This window comes from Opisthocomus hoazin, chromosome 8 (genome assembly GCF_030867145.1).
Source record: "Opisthocomus hoazin isolate bOpiHoa1 chromosome 8, bOpiHoa1.hap1, whole genome shotgun sequence".
Classification (NCBI taxonomy): Eukaryota; Metazoa; Chordata; class Aves; order Opisthocomiformes; family Opisthocomidae; genus Opisthocomus; species Opisthocomus hoazin.
The window spans coordinates 67,244,084-67,267,622 of NC_134421.1; the positions used below are offsets into that span (position 1 = coordinate 67,244,084).

At 44.2% G+C, this 23,539-nt stretch overlaps 1 protein-coding gene across 4 annotated transcripts in view; it reads right to left on the reverse strand.

Moving 5' to 3' along the window:
* Window positions 1-23,539, reverse strand: part of CAMK1D (calcium/calmodulin dependent protein kinase ID) — a 228,829-nt gene that overhangs the window by 21,546 nt on the left and 183,744 nt on the right. For all 4 annotated transcript variants that reach the window (XM_075428202.1, XM_075428200.1, XM_075428199.1 and 1 more), the window contains exons 5-8: window positions 21,519-21,645; window positions 12,351-12,426; window positions 3,435-3,547; window positions 1,500-1,578 (exon numbers count right to left, since the gene is read on the reverse strand). In XM_075428202.1, the coding sequence (XP_075284317.1) occupies window positions 1,500-1,578; window positions 3,435-3,547; window positions 12,351-12,426; window positions 21,519-21,645 (395 nt within the window). The remainder of the gene's footprint in view (window positions 1-1,499; window positions 1,579-3,434; window positions 3,548-12,350; window positions 12,427-21,518; window positions 21,646-23,539) is intronic.

A 23,539-nucleotide genomic window follows, 5' to 3' on the forward strand; every position in this document is an offset into this window, starting at 1 on the left:
CTTTATCAGCAAGTAAGACAGAATGGTAAAAAACTTTGAAAGGATTTACTTTCCATCTAGTCCCAGGACTGAGATCAGCAGTGAGGTGAGACAAGCCAATGACAGCCTGAGAGAGGAACATAAATCCCTTGAGGCCAGACCAAAGTATTTGTTCTGTAGCTACAGCCATAAGTCTACTCTGCTTTGAAATGAAACACAGTTTTAAGCTGGGTACCAATTTCTGTCACTGCAGAGCTAGAAAGGTCAAGGAACATGTCCAAACCCCATGTCTGCTGAGGAAGACCAGAGCATCACTGACAAAGCTCCCCAACCTCAGAGGGCTGAAGACTCCATCCTCGGAAGAAATGCCTCCAGCTCCCAGCAGAAAGCAGTGCTACCTTAAAGCTCACGGACAACTTCTGCGCTTTTCTTACCACACATTTTGTACTCAGCTACACTACTCTAGGCCAATCCCTGGGCTCAAATTGCATCACCAGAATGGCTTTGCGGACCATCAAGGTGTTGAGCTAGTTATGATGATGACCCAGTTTCTTCTCTGAGAAGCTATGGACACTCAGGAAAAACTTCTGTTCCCCTGCAAATGCACAGCCTAATGCTCTTGTCCAGCCAGTGCTCCAGAAACTGCAAAAGGAAATGGTATTTGTGGTAACTGTGGCAGCACAAAAACAGTCTAATGCACGCCCAGGGTGAAAATGTCATGCCATTGACTCCTTTCTGTTGCAGCTATTATAACAACCAAAATAATAGTGACGCTCAGTCACTCACGGTTGGCCAAAAGTACATGAGCCACTCTTGTTTCGGCTACATAATTCTTCGGTAACGTTGGTGGAGTCATTCATGTCCAAAGGCATTATCTAATTTAAAGCACTTAATAGAGGTCTGAATTACAAATACACTCAGATCAGCTACTTTTCTGTAGTTACTGCAGAGAGATAGGATTGCTGTAGCCAATTCAGACTCAGCTGATCCCTCTCTAGGGTTTCCTATCTCTTCCATTCAACAAGAGAGGCTAAACAGCATGTGAAACCAGCTCCTTGCTGCAAGCAGGAGGTGGACTACCATCTGTGAAGCACCGACGAAGACCTCCTGCTTCACAGGGTGCTCTTAAGTGCTCTGATATTACTTTGGCAAGGACCTCTTGAACAGGTTGATACCCAACTTTCTGCACACCTGCAGGATCTGACCTTTTGCCCCAAAATGTGATTTCTGAGTTCAACCATTTTGGCATATCGCACTGCTGCACTACAGTCAACATATGTAATAATTCAGCATTTCACTGAATCCTTGTACAGATACTCAACAGGTTGGTGCATGAGATTAAAGACCACCATGGTTTTCTGGGAAAAGCTGGAGGACAAAGGTGAGGGTTACAAGAATAGGAGCACATAATTATTTGGTAGAGCGTAGTACACTACGTGACGGAAAAAACACTTCCATCCAGGAATGTGAAATGATGCTCTCTGTCCTGAGGGGTTCACACAGCAGTGACTGTTGCTTACCAAGGGTGCCGTGCTGCTTGCTCACAGGTGTATCTTTTATTAGGGTCCTTCTCCATCAGATTCCGAATGAAGTCTTTAGCTATAAAAAAAAAAAAAGAGACAATAATCTAAACCAATAGGGTTGATGCCCAGTTCTGCTGCAGCCAACAGCATCGACCAGGCTACCAAATGCCATCTGGCCACAGCACTAAAAACTGTCCCTGGGTCATCTGCCATTTATTAGAATAGATATAACCAAAGTGAATTAGGACTAAATCCAAGCTATTTAGTAGGGCAGATAAAAGCTGAAGGCATTTACACCTGCAGGTATATTTAGGAGTGGGATGGATAATTCAGAGTCAGCAGAGTTCAAGCCTGCCTGTTCCTAGCTCCCCGGTCAGCCAAGTGCCTTTGATCATCTTAGTGGTCTGAATATGGCCACATCTCTTGGAGATGCCAGTAAACTGAGTGGGAAAGGCAAGGAGGAGGTCAGATGCCACAGTGAGAGAAGCTTCTCTTTGCTCACTCCAAGCAATCACACACATGGGCAGCTGTGAGGACATGGTCTGTATTTAAAAACAAGTTACCAAGGAAAATGGATTCCCGTGGGCATGAGGTAGTCTGTTTTTATTCGACAAGGGGAAGGGAGATCGCAGCATGGCGTGCATCCAGCATATCAGGAGAGAGTAGCTGAATGAGTCATGGCAAAGCCAAATATGGCATGAAAATCTCTGTGCTGATTTAGGTGATATAGTTTCTCCCCAAAATGCAAAGCTGTCTGCTAGCAGACCTTCATGCTTTCTCAGAAAACCCTTATGGGCTTAAAAAAACTTCTCATCACATATATTTTTAAGCAATCCTTCACAATGATATCTGGACTGCAGATGTAAGCAGCATGAAATGTTGTTCTATGCAGAGATAACAGGATATATAATCATCTTTAAAATAGAATATTTCTTTTTATATCTCAGCTGCCTTAATCAGTAGTACTAATGAATCAGAAAATTGCATTTCTAGGGATATTTTTGTTGGATAAAATGTTCCTAGAACTCATTTCTTCTCCCGCATGAACTGGCAGATGTTCCCCCAGGTTGGAAAGAGCAAGGACACTGAGCTTGCATGACATCTTGGAGACCACACAGCATGTTAGTGGCACATGCAGGGTGCAATGCTGAACATGCCCCTGCTGTCACCTATAGATGCTGATGCTGTCAGACCATAGAATCATGGAACGGTTTGGGTTGGAAGGGGCCTTAAAGATCATCTCATTCCAACACTCCTCCCAGGGGCAGGGACACCTTCTACTAGACCAGGTTGCTCAAAGCCTCACCATGAGCCGTGCTGGAACCAGAAGCCTTTAGGCACATTTGCCAGACTGACTAGAGCAGGCACAGGCAGGCAATATGGGTTAAATATCTTCTGCACTGGGTGGGGAATTGGGCAAGTACATGGGCAGCTGTCTGGATCTGACCACGCAGTCAGTACTCCCAGTTTCTGAATCTGCTTACCCAATCATCTGGAAGCCATTAATTTCTCGAGTTTGTCTTTGCTGTATACACTGCAGACTTGCTTCGGACCTGCAGTACAGTTCTGGTAACAGAGCTGAACTAGGTTGCCTTATTATTAAGAGAGACACATAAAACATCTGCATTTTATTTGGATATGATGGAGAAGTTAAACTGCTTTGTCTTCTTGGGAGAGTTTTCTGCTATCTTCATCTTCTGTTCCAGCTACGTTTTAGTTCTTTGTGTGTAACTGGACAAAATGGTACTTAATTTGCTCTCCTGCAGAAAAAACCTCCCAAAACTATTCGAGCTAAAAGAAATGCACATTCACAAAGATTTTCAGTTAAAATGAGTTCCACACATGATGGAGGGTGCATTCTCATGCCCAGAGGAGGGCACAGGCAGGCATGCATGCATGGTTGTTGCAATTAAATGAGCAGTAGCTTCTTACCAGACTCGGAGATGTCATCCCAATATGGAGAGTCAAACTCATACTCCGCCTTAAGGATCTGCTCAAAGAGTTTGGAGTCATTCTCGTCATAGAAGGGGGGATATCCACAGAGCCTAAAAGAGAACAAGAGAGACACGTCACCCTTGGACCTGTCTTGGCCAAGAAGGTGAGAAAGAGGGAGGGAGAAGAAGGAGAAGCTCTTGTTTAAGACTTGCCCTCTTTAGCTTTCAAGCAGGCAAGCACTGCCACAAGAGAAATCTGTTCAGGGACATGAAACCACCTCTCCTATACATGTGGTAAGAGGAGTTTTCATGGGCTACACCCTACATCCACACAGCACCAGTCCCCCCCATCCCTCAGCAAAACCATTCCCCATCCAAGAGTCTTCTCCATACTGGCTTCACTGCTCTGGTTGTCCTTCCGGACTGTTCTCACCCAACACCTTACACAAGCCACTTACAGCAGCTTTACTCTCTCCCAGCTGGTGGAGAGGCATTGCAATGGCTCTGCAGGCATGTGGGCACAGCAGAGCCCTGGGAACAAAGGACACACAAGAGGTGACAACACCTACCCAGTCACCTGCATGGCATCAGAACAGGCTTTGAGCACAGCCTGTGGTGCCTATATTGTGCAAGAGATCGTAGCTGTATAGGAAGGTTTCTTGTACATCTGGAGAGCCACTGGCCACCTGCATGGGCCTCTTTTCCAGCACAACAGGGAGGAAGAGCTGGTGCAAAGCAGGACAAGGAGCCCCACAGAGCGATCAGGCAGAGGGCAGGATGCATCTGCAGGTTGTGCTGGGCTCTGTTGTCCCCAGGCACAACGAGGAGGATGTCTGGGAGTCACTCCACCTCTGCAGCGGAGCTTGCACAGGCTTCACACTGCTGCGGAGATACGCGGAGAGCCTCTTCTTTCTCACTTCTGCAAGTGATTTTGCTGCCTACATCAAATTGTTTACCTTGCCTAAGGCTAACAACAGTCTTGTCCTGGTTTTCAGTATTTATAATCAGACTTCTCAGAAAACCCAGCCACTGGACAAGCAGGACACTGAACATTATTTGCCCAATTTGAGCTAAAGCACTCAGGGTGCATCCTCCCACTGCTGCAGCCAGCAGGATAGTCACTCGGCCGAGGCAGGGATCCTCCAGCCCTGCAGACATGGGAAAACCACATCCAGCACTGTGTTAAGCAAATGCAGCAACAAAACTCGTGTGTTGGAGATCCCTCACGTCCAGCCAATGCTGCATGCAGTAGTCTGTCCCTCTCTGTGTAGACATGCCAGCAAAGATACTCCTTCTTCAGGTTTTAGTACTAATATTCCAAAGTGCCAGATTTACCTCCGAGGCTGGTCCAAGGTTTTGCCATCCTTTTCATAGTTAAACAGGCTTTTCTGCTTCTATTGTCTTCTATAGAGGTGACACATTTTTTCTCTTATCTCTAGTCTATGGTGTAAATTATTCTTTCTCATACTTCACTGATATTGAAATGATCTTTTCCCTATAATTTTCTTAAACCCTGAGTCAATCAACCTCAGTAAAGCATTTAATTGGAGAGAGACAGTCATTACAAACAGACTGAAGATATAGCTGAAACACTACACTGTAGCAACAACAGAGCAAGGCAGGGAACTGTAAGAAATCAAATACTCAAGTTATTTATAATCCAAAGCCAGCCAGCTACCCTGGAGGTTATTTGAACCAACTCAACACTTGAGGGTGAAAGGAGCAATGTTTTGTTAGCTCTGAAGAGCCAATGTGCTTGATAAATAACGTAAATGCTGAGTGAGATGTTGGTCTGCATCAGACCCATGTTGACCTGGAAGATCTCTACTGAAATTGGCAGTATTATAATAAATCCACTGTTGTTGACCTGAATCAGAAATCTCTCTCTTTATCTTGCAAAGCCAGTAAGCCAGTCCTCGTTTTTGTCCCACTGGATGACTGCCATGATCCAAAGCAAGTAAGATAACCTTATGCCAGACAAGCATTTATGTTCAGAGCAGGTCTGCATACCCACTTCAAGGGCATATGCTTGTGCATGGGGTTTGATCCAGCAGCTCCTACATGAGGCCCAGTGGTGGAAGTGGCATATGAGAAGCACCATTAAAAACGGTACGTTTAAGCAAATGCCAAAAAGCCACTATGCACCTAGATAATGAAGGAAAAACATCTGGTAACCTAATGAAGAAATTGGATCCACAACCAGGATCCTGCTCTACAGGTATCTATGAAGAACATTTACATAACTTGCTTTAATGTAATAAATATCAGCGCTCAAGTCCCACAGTCTTCGGGGGGATGCACACAAATTCATTTTTTTTCACCCTCTTCTGTCACAACCCTCAAGATTTTGGGTGCTTTACTGAGGAGTTTGGATACACTGGAGTTGGCAGCACCAGCACTGCCAGTGCTAGGATGGCCAAGGGTAGAGATGCCCAGGCTGGAGGAAAATGGCTCCTCCAAAGGCACTTGGAGCCATTGCTCCATCCCTCTTCACTGGGGGACTCAGGGGGCTCCATGTAAGACGGCTGACAGCTCTGCATTAACTTCTTGCCTTCCTCAGCACTTTCCTTAAACAAAACCAAACTGCTCTGATAAAGCATTTTAAGGCGAGCAGACAGCCCTGCACATGCCAAGGCACTGGCAGGCTGCTCTGGAGAGAGAAATAACTCTCTTAAAATGTGCACTGTACTAATTACCTTGGCAATGGTACAAGAGCACAAGTTAGGGCTGCTGTGATTTATACACCCTTGTGGCAGCAAAAGGTAGGAGCAAACTGCTGAGCAGTACAGAGCTGGTGGGCTATAACCCTGCAAGTGGGGGAGCAGAGAGTCACGAACTCCAGCAAGAGCCTCAGGTTCTCCAGAGCCTTTAAATCTCTTCATTACACACATCCAGCTCTTCCTTTGCTCTTCTGCATGGCTTGAGTATCTACATATCTGGGGTATCCACCTCTGTGTCTGGGAGGTCACCACAGAGGTGGGTGCTGGGAGGGCTGAAGCATGAGGAGAGCCAGCATCGTGCAAGTGGACTCCAGGACTGCTGGGAGCAGGGCACAGGGCAGAAAACAGCCTTGTTTGGCACTGCTTTTCCCTTGTTAGTGAGAGCTTGAGAAGTGTTAGTCGCCACTACAGGTCATGGGCAGGGACATCCCTCCAAACCATGGAGGGATGGCTGAGTGCAGGGAAGGGCTGGTCCTGGCTCAGCCAGGGATGGGGACGAACCTCCCACAAAGGGGGACCCACGGTTCCTCCAGGAGGCAAATCATCGAGGACCTGTAACAGAAAGCATGTGAGAAGGGATTAAGCTCCTTAGGTCAGAGGAGGTGGCATGTGCGAGGGGGACATCAGGGCACCCTGGCAAAGAGAGGGGCTGGGAGTCAAAATACACGCTCTCTTGCTGTCCTTTCCCTTAAAATCAGAGTGTAGGAAGACAAAGAAGTTTTAATGCTACTGACTTTAATGTTTTAGCATTACTGGCTTTGCAGTAAGGGATGAGAAACCCCCAGTAAATTAGCTCAGCATTAAATTTACGGCTGGAGGAAATCTTGCTGGACTTCCAGTAACTGGGCCACCATCCAAAGTCCATAATAAGTTTTTATATAATTCTTACAGAATCAAAATCCCACCAACTACATTTCCATCTGCTGGGACATTTCTGTGTGAAAAAAATGACCTCACTATCAGAGGTTCTGCTGCTTTTCTTTAGATATACAGAAATACAAAAATAAAATGCCTCTGTCTTCAGTTTGAAAAAATCCTGCATGTCCTGGGGGACCTTCAGTCAGCTATTAGGTTGTCATCATTTTCTCGCAGTTTCACCAAATAAAAGCTTTTCAGAATTATTTAACAACCTTATCACATCAGCAACAGATTTTCTCTTAACCTCCTCTTCCCAGTTCTGCCTTAAGAAGAATGGAATGCAGATAAGAAAAACACGGGTGGATGTACAAAAGAAAGATACTGCCAGAAGTCATTTCTAGAAGCCACCGGGAGAGCACAAGAGGAATACCAGGAACATCTTCTCCTCACCAGGCAGAGAAAGCAAACTCCTGCAAGCTCTCATTACATATTTGGGATTATATTAAAGGTTAAATAACCCATTTGCATGGTCAGTGTACAGCCTGTAACACAAGAGGCACCAGGGTTAGTTTTATAAACAATTTTATAGTGAGATCAGAGCAAAAAATTCAGTAAGTGCTCAAAGACGTGAGATGTATGGTGTGGGAAGTAGTCCAAGTGCTATTTATAGGGGTAAACCCATGTATTTCTTCTTATTTTGGGAACAGACCCTCATACTGGCTGACATTTCTGCCCTCATGAAACTGTGGACAAAGTCATATTAGCATGAGGAGTGAAAAATAGAGTAAGAAGCAAGCAATGAGGACCAGTCATTTGGGGTTGTCTTCCCAGTGCTTAACTGCGCTATCCTGAGTAACCCAACATGCCCATGTACATTGTGCTCCACTAATTCTCCTTCCAGTACCAAACAAGAACATCTTTCCCCATTTTCTTGCTTAGGTGTGTGTGTGTTGCTCAGCAGGCGGGATGACTGACCAGCTTTTCCCAATGCATGACTCCAGGATGATGGTGGAAACTTCTTCTGGAATAACATACTTTGTACTGACCCTGGTTAATCCTTCCATACAAACATCACTGATGATTTCAGACACATCTGCTTAAAAATCAAAAGAAACTCAGCAGCAAAGAAGTACAGGAAAATGTATGATCCAAGATTTATCTCCAGATAATCGTTGTTTATAAATAATGGTAACAAACCAGTAATTCTCTTGCCCTACCAATTAACAGAACCAGAAGAAAACCCAGGGCAAAATGTGTTCAGCCTAGTACAGAAGAGGCAGGAGGTGTTGAGGGTAAGTAACCAGGGGCTGAGGCAGAGCATTCTGTGTCTTTTCCAGCTTTGGAACATGATTTTCTTTGTTTGCATAAATTAACTTCATCTTCTCTATATCAGGTATGCATGCGATCAGTATTTTAGCTCCCTAAGCTTTGCAACCCCTCATGTGATGCAGACAGGTCCAAAATCCAGCTGCTGGGAATCCAGTAAAGTCTCTTGCTTTTCTTATGTTTTATGCTTTTAAGCTGAATGGGTACCAAAACTACCTTGTGATAAGTGGAAAGCTGAGCCCAACAATGAGGCTGTTTCAAATTGAGAAATATTGCAACTGGAATAACAGGAAATTTCAGGCTGCTAAAATTAGTTTGTGTGAATAATGACTTCTCATGCAAAACAGGTTTTGATAAAAACTCCGCTGGTGCAGCATCTGCAATCTGGCTGTCATTAACAAGAAGCATTAGAGACTGGCACTGAAACAGAGGTATTCTTTCCTAAGACATCCTTCACCTTGCATATCACAGAAACAAATATTTGCCTAGAGCTTCGGTGCCACAGAAACAGTTTGTTCTTCCAGTGTCATAAAATGAAAGCTTTTACATGAGACTGAGCTTGCGTCTGGAGGCACTCAAACCACTTGCAGTAATAATAGCTCAAAGCATCTATAATTTCTGCCTGGCTTCTGTGTCGGATTCCCCTGAGTTTCCATCTTCTTAAACGACAACAGCCCATTCAGAGTGGCTGTGAGGATTCATGGGAGAGGTGGGGAGGTGATGGAGGGCGATGTGCTTGGATTGCCCTATGCACAAATATGTCTCTGACTGGTTTGGGCATGTGCAAGTAGCTCCAACTGTGCTGACTGTGGAACTGGAAATGGCATAGCCAGATGGGTGTGGTGATATATTGGAATTAATAACTCCTGCTCAGGGCAGGATCAACTACCAGCACTGCAGCAGGGTGGCTGTGCTGCTGGTGCGTGCGGCATCCCAGCACCGTGCCGCACCGTGAGCACGCTGGCTCTGCCGCCTCCGGCAGAGCGGCACTGCCGAGACAGCAAACCTAGATGTTAAACCTGTGGCTGTCACTAGTGGTATCGGACACCCCAGCAGGGCTACTTCCTTCCAGCTTAGGGAAGGGTGTCTCTTCCTCTCTGTCTTTACCGTACCCCTGACATCCATCTTACAAGGCCATGTCTGTAGTTTCTGGCTATTCCTGGAAGCAAGGATGAGATTCAGTTCAATATTAGGACATGTGAGATGAGAGCTGGGTTTCTAAGCTCCCACTGCAGTCAATAGAGATGGAGTCAACAGAGACTAGAGAGTAATGCAAATGTACCATAAAGCAGATGAAACCACACTGTGAAGGCAGGCGTCTGAGTATGGAGCAGGGTGTGCTCCACTAGCCTCACCATGGGCATCTGGTGCTACTCGACACAGTCCATGGTCTCCTGCGTGGCCTCCATCTGCCACTCCAGGAAGGTCTCCACAATGCACTACATTTGACAAATCCACGTGGCAGTCCTGGACACCTCAGAGTAGCACTAAACGCATAAGCTTAGGCAACTGAAGGGCACATCCCGGTAAAATGCCTACTTGTATCGACCCAGGCTGGGTTGAGGTGCCCACACATAGAGCCCAGTGCCACTGCAGAAGCTGTTGAGGGCACACGTCCCCATCTAGCAGGTACACTGTGGGGCTCTGTGGGGCTGGACTGTCCTGCAGCCACAGTTGAGACCAGGTGGGACACTGTAGGTGACTGAAGCTGCAGTAAGTACCTATATGAGCGTAACCAAAGTGAGCCCTGGAGTGCCGCTGACTGTTACAGGAGCTGAAGGATGTAGCTCACATGCAGAAATATTCAAGGAGGTGGTTTGATCTCAGACCCAATCCCACCCAAGCAGTAACAGTCTGGCAAACACATTATCACACTCTTTCTATGGCAACGCATTATTGTCATTCATTTTGACTGTACATAAAACAAATCCTTATTACACGAAGCACAGAAACCCTCAAATAGGTTTCTTTGTCCTGCAAACAGGAATTCATAGGGACTCATTCTTACTAAACTGATTTAAGCCTTCAGGGCTGGGAATTCCCCGCACAGTAAATGGAGAATTTAGATCTGAAGAGTGTCTATGCCTTGCTTGACAAGCCCAGCACATGCTGATTTGGAAAACAGAGCAGGAAACGACTGAGCTGAACCTTGCAGAATCTCACTTAGGAAGGGGGAAGGTTTATGGGTGAGATCGAAACCTTCTACCTATCAAAGATGTGTTCACAAAACAGGTATGGAGGACATATCATTCAGCACTGTCTCACCCGAGTTCCTCAGAAGGACCCATAAAAGCAACAAGTGAAATAACAACAGGTCTGCCAGTAAAAAAGACATCTAATGCATGAGCCAGGACTGGAAGGGACTGAAAACTTGGAGGAAAGCAGAGCCACCTTTATCTTCAGGCAACCAGGATGCAACAGTTCACAGCCCTCCTGTGGGCTGCCAGATGGACACATTTTTTCATGGTCGATATTTGACAATAAACTGAACCTAGGCAATGGTCGAGCCTGGAAGTGAAGCAGCGTACAGCTGTCTTCCACTTCCATCCTCCTTCTTCCTGCTCTCTGAAGCTCGTACTCAGCAAGGTACCACAAAAGCAACAGAAAATATTCTACCTGATTGTCCTGCAATGGCTGGCAAGGACAGAAAATATCAAATAACCCAACCCCTAGGCCTTCCATGCTCAGGTTCGCTTGTGGAAAATGGTAAGTTTGGGTCAGCACACACCATCCTCATGTAAAAGAGCACTACGGAATGATGTGCAAAGCAGCTTCTGAGGTATTCTGGCATGACTGCTGTCTTCCTCACTTCTGTAGAATGTCCTGCTGGGTTTTGCCACAAAGTCAGAATCAGCACTGTTGATTTTTGCTTTGTTATGCAACAGCTTTTTTGCATCCTGCTATTGATGGTTCCTCCAAGATAAATCCGTTCTCCTGCAAAGTTTTGTACTGAAGAAGTTTTCAAATATTAATGTAGATTGCAAAACCAGTCATAGAGCTAGGCAGGACTTTATTTTAAATAAATAAACATACATGCAAATAAATAAAGCCTTCCTATACTATCTGAATATAAAGAAGCCATTTGGGGTAGCATATAACTTATGCTCATGACTAAATGAAAATGTAAGGAATGAACATTGCGCAGAGTGGATAATACAGCAATGAGGTTTGTCCTGGCAAAAATAGTTCTACTACACCATCAAAAAGTTATTCATGTTGACAACCCATGAAATGTTTGCATAAGGAGACAGGGAACAAAGTAGGAATGCTTTAATGCTGCGCCTCATTGGAGCTGCTTTTTCCTTCAGTCTTGTATAACTGTGACAGTTGTGTAAAAGGGAAAAAATAAGAAAAAGGGAAAGCACTGGTAATGCTGGCATGAAAAGACATTTGTTTCTGTGGCAGTAAACAGCTACACAGCAGCTCTGTGCTCTCTTGCACAAAAGCAACGGGCTTGTTGTGCTCTGCGTGGTCACCCTGGGTCAGCCCATGGGGAAAGCCTGACCTCTGCCCAACACCCACATGAATCGCTCCTGCTTCAAAGTCTGCTAGGCTGTGCAGACGCAACCTATGGAATTGTTATCTGAACGACATGCATGGACTCACAGACCTGCACCCTGAGCACAGACTACCCCATCAAGACAGGCCCCTAAGCTAGAGGGAGTCTTCCTACAAGTTCACAGACAACAAGTTCTGCATTTCCTTCTCAATCCAAATATTAGCAGTGATTTCATATGCTCACGCACACAGAGCTGGATTCAGATGATGGTTCCCAGAAATGTATGGATGCTCTTCTCTGGACAGCGCCATTGACCGCTGGTACCAGGGTATCCCTGTGACCACAATGACCGGGACACCTCTCCAGTCCTTCCAAGTGTTGTCAATGGAACGGCAGTTTTTTGCCCAGACTTTTAACTTTTTTGGCCCAGACTAAGTCGGCAACTGTATGGTGGGAGAGCATGTTGCATGTCCCAAAGCTACCTGTGATTGAAAATCCAGCTGATACTCACAGGATGTATGCGATGACCCCGATGGACCAGCAGTCCACGGCTTTGCTGTAGGGTTTCTGGGCCAGCACTTCAGGAGCTGAAAATAAAAAGCCAAACAAGCACAGGTTATAAGACCAAATATTTGAATGTGGTCAACAGGTAGGATCTTGAAACTTGAAGCTTCCTGAGACCTTGTGTTGCCCTCCACGTACAACCCTTGCCTTTCCTGATGATTTTGAATCTCGTATTCTAACACAGAAGGAGAAGTCCCAGAGTGGAGCAAATTCCCCATTTTCAGACTCCAAGGACAGAAAAAAAAAACAAGCACAGAAAAATGCATGAGAGGCAGAGGGCCACCACTTCCCTGTCAGGGGAACTTAGGAGACTCAAAGGAAAATGAGGCCGAGCTTTGCAGCGGTGCTGAGATGCACATTCACCCTGACAGCCTTGCAGCTCTGCCGTGCCATGCCACAAAACAGGGAATTTCAAGAGGCAACTCGGAAAGTGCAGCGTGTCAGGGAGACGATAAGTTACATCTGCAGGAGAGGAAGGAGAGCTGTCACCACAGCTCCCAGCAGGTGCCTTCTGAATCCTGATGGATGTCAGAGTCAGGGAGTCATTAGTCCTTCTGCCTCTGGGAACACAGACACCTCAGAGGGAGAGATGAAAAGTAGCAGGAATTGGACACATGCACAAAGGAAAGCCTTCTGCCTCTGTAGCTTTCAGCCATCATAGTCTGAATTTTGCTAGAAGTGAAAATCTGGGCATTTATTGAAACTCTTGGTGGGTCTGCTTTCCTTTCTTACATCAGTGAGAGTTAAAAAGGTGCATTTTTTTTTTGTTTGGGAGACTGGAATATTATGGAGTATTATGTTTTCCCTGTTTGGACCTTTCAGTGCAAATGCTTAAACCTAAATTTTAAAACCCTGTGACTCTAATCTTTTTCATGTAAAGAAGCTTTTGCTTTTTTCAAACCAAAATGTCCACAACAATGCAAGAAATAACTGCTGGTGGCATTCCTAAAGCAGACTTGCCACACTGCGTTTTAGAAAGCACAGTATTTCCTCTGTGTACTTTGGAGTTCAAATGCTCCAAAAAAATCGTGAAGGGGCAAGTCCCAGCAAAAATATTTCTTTGCTGCTACACGTTGCTCTGCTGGGAGTCTTACCAACATAAAAGTAGTCAGCTACTTGAAGAACAGTGAGAAAAAACTGTGAAGCATGTAAATATATTAAAACTTGAGCCTCACATTTAGTTGCTACATATGCTTTGGTGTACTGGGGAGGACTCTTCAAAGAGTTATCTTCTTAAGCTAGACAAATAAAGGTCAAAACTGCCAGCAAGGAAGGAAACAGGAAGCAATAATGAGAAACAGAAAAAACTTTCTGGTGCTTGGGCATGAGAGCTTCTGGAAGGGATTGAAGGAAGATGGTGCACGAGTCAGATAAGGGCATCCAGGTTGCATTTCCACAAGCAGCAGAATGATGGAAAGGGTCAAGTCACACTAGGAGACACATTGTAAAAAGGAAGAAAATCCAGGTGAATGTGGGTAAAAATATAGCAGGCAGTCAGATTATGAAGACTCCTGAAGATTGGGATATACCCGTATCTGCAGCACAAGTTAAATATTACCCCCATCTTCAAGTCATCCAGAAAACTGGGACCACTGTATGTTTAAGAACTTAAAATGATGGTTCTGTTCATATGTTGTTAATCCTAAGACACTGTTGTAATGTATGAATACTCCAACACCTCTCCACTACGTGCCAAAGTAGGTTTCTTTCACAGAATCATAGAATGATAGAATGGTTTGGGTTGGAAGGGACCTTTCAAGACCGTCTAGTTCCAACCCCTCTGCAATGAGCAGGGACATCTACCACTAGATCAGGTTGCTCAGAGCCCGGTCCAACCTTGCCTTGAATGTCTCCAGGGATGAGGCATTTACCACCTCTCTGGGCAACCTGTGCCAGTGTTTCACAGCCCTCTTTGTAAAATAGTTCTTCCTTTTATTCAGTCTAAATCTACCCTCTTTTAATGGTTTAAGACCATTACTCCCTGTCCTATTACAACAGGCAGTACTTAGCATCAACAGCTCCTAACCTGTCCCCAGGTGTCTGACAGAAACCTGCACCCCAATTCCTGAGAAGCCCCTGACTCCTTCCAGAACATGGGCATGCTGCTGTAGTCTATCAAGATAAAGCTTAAAATGTTCTTCCCACAATAGTGGACAGAGCACTGGAAATATAAAAGTCATCTTCAGTTGGCGCCCAAAATGTAAATCTTTTCCCAATGGCTGGGTCAGGGTCTGTGTGTCAGCTTGGTGCTAGTCAGTCCAGCGGGGATGGATTTGAAGAAAACCTTGGGATAAAAGAATAAAACACTGGAGACCCATCCTGTCTGGCCTGCCACTGCCTCCCAGATAACCCAGCAAGCTGGGACACTCTGGCGAATTTACATTTCTCTTGTTCCTCAGAGGAACAAACTGGGGACGTTTATTTCTCAAAGTTGATCAAGACAACCTTCCCAGACAACTCCTGTGTTCCTTAATCTGACTCTTTCCTTCCTGTTTTATCAAAATTTGCCTCCAAGTTTTCCTCTAAAAAGAATCGTTTTTCCAAATGTACATCAAATAGGGTTTGCGAGACTCAGTTTCCTTTTTCATTCCATCCCTTGTGACTGAATTTTGTGACAAAGTATGCAGAAGAAGGGAGTTAATTTTCCCCTGTCCTTAGGTGATCAGATGTCTTCCAACTCTCCAGTCCTCCCAAATTCCCAATATTTTATTCACATATCTTTTCTACCTTTGACTGTCTGCTCCTGTTTGCACTATTTTCAAGACCGGTAAACATTATACATTTTATATCCCCTGAAGAAAATATCATGCAAATAGCTCCTGAGCACCACGGATCCTAGTGAGCTCCTGACATTATACAGATATGCCACATTAGCATACCAGAAAACAAACCTGAGATGAGGGGGTGTGAACTATATACAGATTCTTCCTCTTAAAACATCAAAAGCTGTGCTGGGGCATTTCTCTCTGTTTTAAAGGAGTGAAGAGCACTGATAACAGACAGTTGCTGCTGCACATGGTAGCTGTGAAGCAGGTAAGAACACCACAGGATCAAGCCCAAAGCAACCGTGAGCCTATTACCTCCCCTTTGGTAAACTTTAATGAAGAAAGGCAGGAGGTTTAAATAATTATTTTAAGGCCAAACAGCTGCTTTTGGTTTTTTGTTCCAAAGAGCAGACATGCAACAGGAACAGGAGAACACAGCTAAGCATCATCTGTCTCTGATCTATGGAAAAGACGGAAATATTTAATGAGCTGAAAAACAAGTCAGAGGAGCTCTCAGAAATGATGGTAGATCAGTGCCAAGAGGCAAAAGCGGAGATGCAATGAAAAAAATCCAAGAGCTGACGGCATTAAAGGATCAACACAGACAGCTGAGGAGACAAAACAGCAGTAAGAAGAAGGGGAAAGTCAAAGCTTCCCTACCCGGCGCTGGGGAAATGCCAGCTGAGCAACGGCTTCCAGCATCGCACCTCCCCAGGGAATCACTGAGGGCTCTAATGCCACACAACGAGCATCCAGAGACAGGGAAGACAACGAAGCAAACCTGGACTCTTCCTCCACATCCAGGAACTGTGTGTCAGGCCAGATCAGCACTGCTACCAGGAACACGTGGCAGGTAAAATGTTGGGTAATGGTCCCAGTGCCTCATCCCACTTGCAGGGTCCTGAAGGTGTGCTTCCCAGGGTACACCACTTCCAGGCCAGATGATCTGCTGTTTTACCCTTAGGGTTTTTTTTTTTGTTAAGTTTTGGTTTTAATAAGAGAAAAAAATTTAAAAGTTTGTTTCAAATGGAGGTTTTAAGAAAAGGTACACAACAGGAACATTTGGAAAATTTTCAGAGCACGATGCCGTTACCCCCAGTGGAACAGCTATGCTAATAAGCTCCCTAAAAACGCAGCCGCTGGACGTCAAAACCAGCGATCCATGTTCAAGCAAAGAGCTCAGGTGATGGGGATTGCTCTGATACTTTAAGCCTGCTGAACAAACAGTACAAGTCATGAGAGTGCCTGTTCTTCATACCAGCCTCATACTTAAAAGCAACTCTCTTTTGCTCCCATGGTGGTGCTTACTCCCAGCAGATCTTGCTGTCTCACAAGAACAGTCTGATGCTATTTTCTGTGGTTTATATGGCTTCCCACAAGCCGCATGCCAGAAGAAATGAGACATTTTGAATAAAGGGTGATAGCTTTGAAGATCCCCATAGGAGTGACAAATCAGCAGGCTACCGTAAATGTGGGAGGAATAAAAAGATCTAAATAGGGTTAAAATAATCAGGGACCTGCTTACATTGGGAAGGGACACAGCTCAACTGGCCCAGCAAATTGGCCCGGGGCAAGCCAGGACTAGTAGTTCAGCTGGTAACTGTTTTAGTGCCAGTTTCCATCACATAGGCAGGTTCTGCAAGTGAAGAAGGGGAAGCATGAGTGGGCTGCACAGACAAAAGATGGCCATGAAAGCTGAGAGCGCAGGTGAGGAACGGGTAGGGTTTGTAAGGGACACCAAGGGGAGATTGTGCCAGCCCTCTTGCTTAGGACTTGAAGGTACCACATCAAGAAGGACAGAGACGAACAACTCTGCACCATTGAGAAGGTGGTTGGATGCACAAAGGGCCAAACCAGCCCCTCTCCTGAAGCCAAAGATGGTGCAAGAGCAGTGTGAGCTCCCCTGCTGCCATATAAAGCATCTTCCTCTTGGTGTAAACAGGCTAAGAGGCATATGAAACAACTTCACCACAAGACTAAAGTCCCTCTTCCACTGCCTCCTGGGATGAAAACAACGTCTTTCTCCCATTCACACAGTCCTCCAGTGTTTATCTTGTTCTGGTTGGCCAAGACTTTGCAGTTTGATGCTGTTTCCAAAGGACAGCAGAGTTTTGGTGCAGCTCTGCTGGCTTCTTGTGCTCCTGTTGTCCCTATTTCATGTCACTGAGTCAGATTTAGATAGCTGTCATGGAACCACATGCAAGCAAACCTCATTTCAGGATACAGCAATGGAGCTGAGCGATCGCACTGCCACGAGCTTGTGCCTGAGCAAACCGTGGTGAGAGCAGTTCCCATGCTTTCTTTTTACTTTATTACTCATATTACTGCCTAAACAACTCCCAGGGTTGCTTTTTGCTAATAAGGATATTAAAAAGGCTTATTGAATATTTTCAAACCTTTGACACAAATGATACCAAATAACTCTAAATTCAACATGGAAATCTATTGCTTACTTAAATGCTCTGGCCTTGCGCAGGGCTCAGAGAAACGTACAGCTTTGGTATGATCTGAAATTACTACTGGGTTTCTGGTACAGCTGAAAGGTGTGAAATGACTTTACATAAAAGCACTACAGAAAATAAAAACAGTGAATGAGGTGGGGTGTACAGGGACCAACCACACATCCAGGGTCCAGCACAATTCCTACAACAGGGAAACACAAGAAAATTTTACTTGAAGTTGGGTTGGGACTCAGAGCAAGAATTTTAAATCTCAGTAGGATTAAGATATCAGCCAGCCACAAACACAATTCATAATTCAGCATTTCTGCGAAAGGAGATCAGATTGCCTGAGACAGGCTTTCTAACATTTTTTCCAAACTTTTCGATGCTCTTAGGTGTCTTGCAAGTCTAAGTATACATCTGCAGAAGTAAGCAAAGCTTTTGAGAGACCAACTCTCACGGAAAGTCAGCTAGTGAGACCTAATGCCCAAACAGCCAAAATCTCTTTAGCGGAATTTGTTGAGTGACTGGAGTCACGTCCTGGTGAGTGCCCAACTTGACACACCTCAAGGATGACTCATTTTCAGGCAGTTTTTAACACCCCCTTCATCAAAATCCAGTTCTTATAAATGGTCTCATGCTGAACAGCCCAAATCTATGAGGTTTCAAATGATAAAGCACTAACAGCTTATACAGATCTAGCCCATAACCACGCAGATCACTGAGAGTTTTGAAAACACCACTTGTTCTACAGTTTAGAGGACGGGATGGGATTCATGCAAGCCAATCCACACACCTAATTTGCAATGAAATGAAACACACAAGCTGGCTCATTTTACCCAATTTGGATGCTATCTAACAGTTGAGCATCTAGTCCCAACTAGACTCCTTCCGTAGCAAATGGAGAAAGATAAGAGTGGTAAACAGATAAGAAAATGGAAGGCCTTTTCATGAGCAGAGGTTGTATTATCAGATTCCCTCTTTGGTAAGTCAACATTTAGATTTCCATTTGAACAAAAATGCCTCATTGAAGTCTAATTGTGTTAAATTATCCTACCCATCATCTTTTCACCATAGGACCAAAATCTCTGACAAAACGCCTGAAAGAATGAGATCTCTGAACTGTTGACAGGAATTTAATCTGTAAGGCAGAACCTTAAAAAGCCAATGTGCTAATGCACTACTGATTATGCACATTTTAATTTGATAAGTAACACTTTGATTTTCAGAAAGAAAACTGATATTTATTAAGAAGATTAATTAAAAGTACACCCTCCTTTATCTGATGAATTTCTGAACCACATAAACAGGAATTTAGTGTCTTGGGTACCACCAGTTTTGGAGCTGAAACTAAGAAAAGCTGAGTTAAAAATTGAAACACACAGAGTTGAAAGTATATCCTAATCAGGAAAATCAGAAGTTATGAGAGGCCTTGCATACTTTCAAATAAAGGGCAGAAGACCTGAGTTAAGATCAAGTTTGCTGCCAAGTCAGAAGCTTGTCCATCACCTTGCACAGAGGGATCCAGCTGGTTCCGTTTCTGGACATAAAGAAGTATAAATAGTAGCAGATGCTAATGACTTCTTACCCAAGCCCTGGTGTCTTCGGCATGTGCCCAATTATTTTCCAGTAATTCAAACACAAAGTGGTTAAACTAACAAAAATAACTCAGTCCTCATAATATCTTAGAAAATGGGATATTCTACATATTTTTAAAGAAAGGCACCAGGAATTGCATTGTAAGTGATGGATCCCTGTTACTTCAATGCTAGGTAAAAAGGCTGGAAAAAGACCCCAGAAAAGTTGACAGAGGGGACACTTTATGGGCCAGCACTGTGTCCTGTGTCTCCCATGATCCATACAAGAACACGCATTCATGTTGTGCAATTTAGGGCTAAGGACTCTTACATTTATCTGAAGGCATTTTAGGCAGGTGCTGCAAATTGGAGAGATGCTGGAAGCCATGAATGCTTTTGGATGCGGACAAATTGCAGACCACATTGGCAAAAGCCATGTCATCAGGTATAACACCCTCAGAGGCCGATTTCTGAGCATCACCACACTGACTGACAACAAAAATTTTCTGTGCTTGGAAAATGTTGTCTGGACAACCAATCATATTTAAAAAAAAAAAAAAGCAGCACTAAAGAGGAGATGTCTTCTGTGCAAAAAAAAGAAATAGAACAAATATTTAAAGGGGTTTTTCTCTGTGAGAGAGGGGAAAAACTCCGGTCAGCACTTCAGAAATAACCGAAATAACAGAAATGACCTCTTGAACCATGATGAGTAAATCCTCTGTTTCGTAAGGTAACAACCGGCCTGGAGGCACTTCTGGAGCTATCAGCGCCCAGACCCTGAGTAATGAGAGCTCTCGAATCTCTCAAAGCACTACAATTAGTGTCACATGCTCCAAGAGCTTCATCTCCGAAATAGCAAGTTTTCTTATGTAAATTGCTACGCGGAGAGGCCATATGAGATCACTCAGTGCCCAGGCAGAGTCACACTCCCTCATTTTCATCAGTGCTTCAGCAAACATCATCTGAGCTTCCCTGTGTCTCGCAGACTTATTCTAGTCAGTGCCCATTTCAGAAGAAAATCAGACATGTTAATTAAGGACAGAAGAGCTGACAGCAAAAATTATGAAAATTGCTGTCTCAGCTCAATTCCTGCTAGTGCTTTGGAAGAAGATCTCCAGTCTGGTGTGATTACACAAGACAGCTATTCAGGCTGTACAGAGTGCATCCTGACTCATATGTCTTAAAATAAAGAAACGATGGGCTGATGGCTCACGATGGGAAACCAAAGACATCTGTTCCTTTTCCTGATGGTATCAGGATAGAGCGTGCTCATGCAGCCTGAAGATAATGCCTGGATAAAGGTACTCCTGGGACAAAACTGGATCACTGTGTCACAACCTCATCACCTATTTGAGTTCTCATACCATGGTGTCATCAGTGCTATGAAAAAGCAGGTGAGGTGGCAGCTGCAAAGCAAAATGCGCCTCTCTCTGACTGCTGGAAAACATCAGGTCTTTCCTGCTGGAAAGATAGGAGACAAATCTGTCCCTGGGGAAGCCACCGTCATTGTAGCTTCATGGATTTCATGGATACCCCAGAGATTATTTTTACTATATCTCAGCTGACTAGCTAGGTATCATAGGAGACACGGGCTTGCCGGATCCATCTCATGCAGGAAGTGAGCCTTTTAAATAGTGTTTGCTCAAGCAGAGCCTGTCATCACCTGCTGTATAATTCCCACATTCAGTTACGTTAACTTTTTTAAAAGGATGCTGGTAAACACTCTGCTAATCAGTAGCTGGGTACAATCACTACCGAATGGACAAAAGACTAAAGAATAAATGATAGAAAACAATTTGATACCACCCAGGAAGGCCCGAGGATCTAAAGAGCTTTTGCATACCGACATCTAGGAGTCAGTAACTTCATATGGTTGTAAAAGAGGATGACTGAACACATCTGAATAAATGTAGCTCTTTCATTTTACTGTCTTCTATCAGGGAAATGTGGCAAATATTGTCCTTTGTGATTAAAATAATGTTACATTAGGTAAAGCTTCTTGGTTTTATGGGTGCTTGCAGAATCTGCTATTCTTCATGTGCTCCTAATTTAGCTACAGGCAGTGTCTTTAAGAAAACTCATTTTGCAAATGATTAAAATCATGAAAGTGAATCCCACAAATCCCGAGCTGGATTGCAGGATGGGGACCTGAAGGAGAAGAGCACACAAGGCAGAGCAGCAGCAACTTCTGAAATCTCTATTTCTGATGAACATCTGTAAAATCTCATGTGCAGCATGTAGTGGCACTAGAAAACAAGTATTATTTCCTCTTTACTATGGGTCTGTATTGCGGCTGGGAAGACTGGATAGACAATATACCCAAATCTCTTACCCACATAGCCAGGAGTCCCACAGGCTGTGGACATCACATCTCCTTTACCCTCCATCTTTGACAATCCAAAGTCACTGATCATGATTTTTGACTCTTCATCTTGGCTGTAGTAAAGCAGGTTCTCAGGCTAGAAAGGAGAACAAGCAAGGTAGGTTTTGAATATTTAAGTCCAGTAACAACATATGATGGATAATGCATTGCATTTAATACAATCATTAGTTACATCATAGATTGATATAATTTGGTTCCCCTAAGTCCTAGAGAGCTGCTCTTACAATCTATATGGAGAACCTCTCCATACTCCTTTATGGCAACTAATGGACGAAGACGACACCTTGAGCTTTGAGTAACCTTCCTGGGATAACATACTTCACCTTTGGTGCCTCAAATAAGAACTAAGGCTTGTCCCTTACTTGTGAGATGTGTCTGACATATCACTTCAGAGTGATAAAACAGAAGGATTCATCTGAAGGCAGGTAAATACAGTAAATCCAGGTACTGTAATGAAAACATTTTATACAGCATTTTAAAAAAAAGAAAAAAGGAAAACAGTAGGTGTTAGAGAATTTTTGTGTTTTCCCCACTGGAAATACACTATTATGAGAGAGGAAATGCCTTTACAGTTAACAGACTTGCAGCAATGATGTTTTAGGTAGAACTGATTAGGAAAACATGCTACAGCACTAAGCACAGCAACTTGTTTATTCTGTGAGAAAAGTAGAATCACTCCACAAAGGCCTGTGACTTTATACTGACATCAGGCAGGTTGGAGACCCCAACCAAACTCCATCTGCTTCAGCGTAGTCCTCTGTCCATATGTTCGGAATGTGCTACTGCTACACGGCAAAACTCTTGCTAGGTGCTGAGAGAGCACACTTCTTTCCCTACTTCATATCTGGGCTCACAAAAAGTTCCAGCATCTGCTGGCACTCTGAGAGCCTGGTGGTAACAGGGTGCCATTGCACTACCCAGACCTTGGGGTCTTCGTCTATAAATGTGATCAATACCCAATGTTTCAGCATGACGCTGGTGTGGACTTTTGCCCAGAAAATGGTACAAATGCCCACCTGCATGCAACACATTTTGTCTATCAACCTGCTGTGTGCTCCAGGAAATGGTAAGAAGCAGCTGGGGCCATACGACATCATCAGACTCCTTGGGACAAATACAAGCTTGGATTTTAAGGAGAAGGAATTGCCCTGCAGCAGCACCAGCATCTATCTTCCCTCGTCCACCTTGTAACCTCCTGCTCTGGGGAAAGCGGGGACAAAGAAGCACCGAGGGGTGACATCACCTCCACCCTACTCTGAGGTTCCCGTTCAGCTTCAAGCGGAGGTTAAAGCACTTTCTGTCTCACCAGTGCTAGTATGAAGCTACATAGTGATGGCTTTATGCATGGGACACGATGAACATTAGAGGATCTACAAGTTGCATCCACGGCTGTAAGCCAGCTGGGATTGAGGCAAAAAGGGGAATGATTGTGCTTGTGAAAATAATTATAAAGTTATAAGTCCAGTGCTTTAATTGGCCATTATAACCCTGACTCTGTTTTCAGGCACTGCATGAGTCTTTTTTATGCCATAGTCTGCCCTTGGTTGGAGCTAGTCCTGGTTTTTACTAGTGCACTTCTGATCTGCTGAGGGGTTGGTAGAGCTGGTATTAAGGGAAAGATAATTATTTCCCAATGATTTCCGCTACTCACCTCAGGCCGCCACTTACTCATATTTAGGAAGGCCAAAAACCCAACCCATTAAAAACTAGAACGTGTTTAAAACATGTTTAAAAGAACTCTGGTTCTTCAAGCTGGTTAATTAAAAAAACATTAATGAGGTGGCTCTGCACTAAGTGGAGCTGCTCAAGCCTTTTGGTCCTTTTATATATCCTGAACTTCCCTGAACTTCATCTGCTGCCATCTCTTGTTTATCTGCTGCTGCGTTATTTTATTAGAGACTCAGAGCACAGATCTGCTTTTCCCAAGTACAGCAAGTGCTATTTTGGTATCTGAATAACATATAATTACA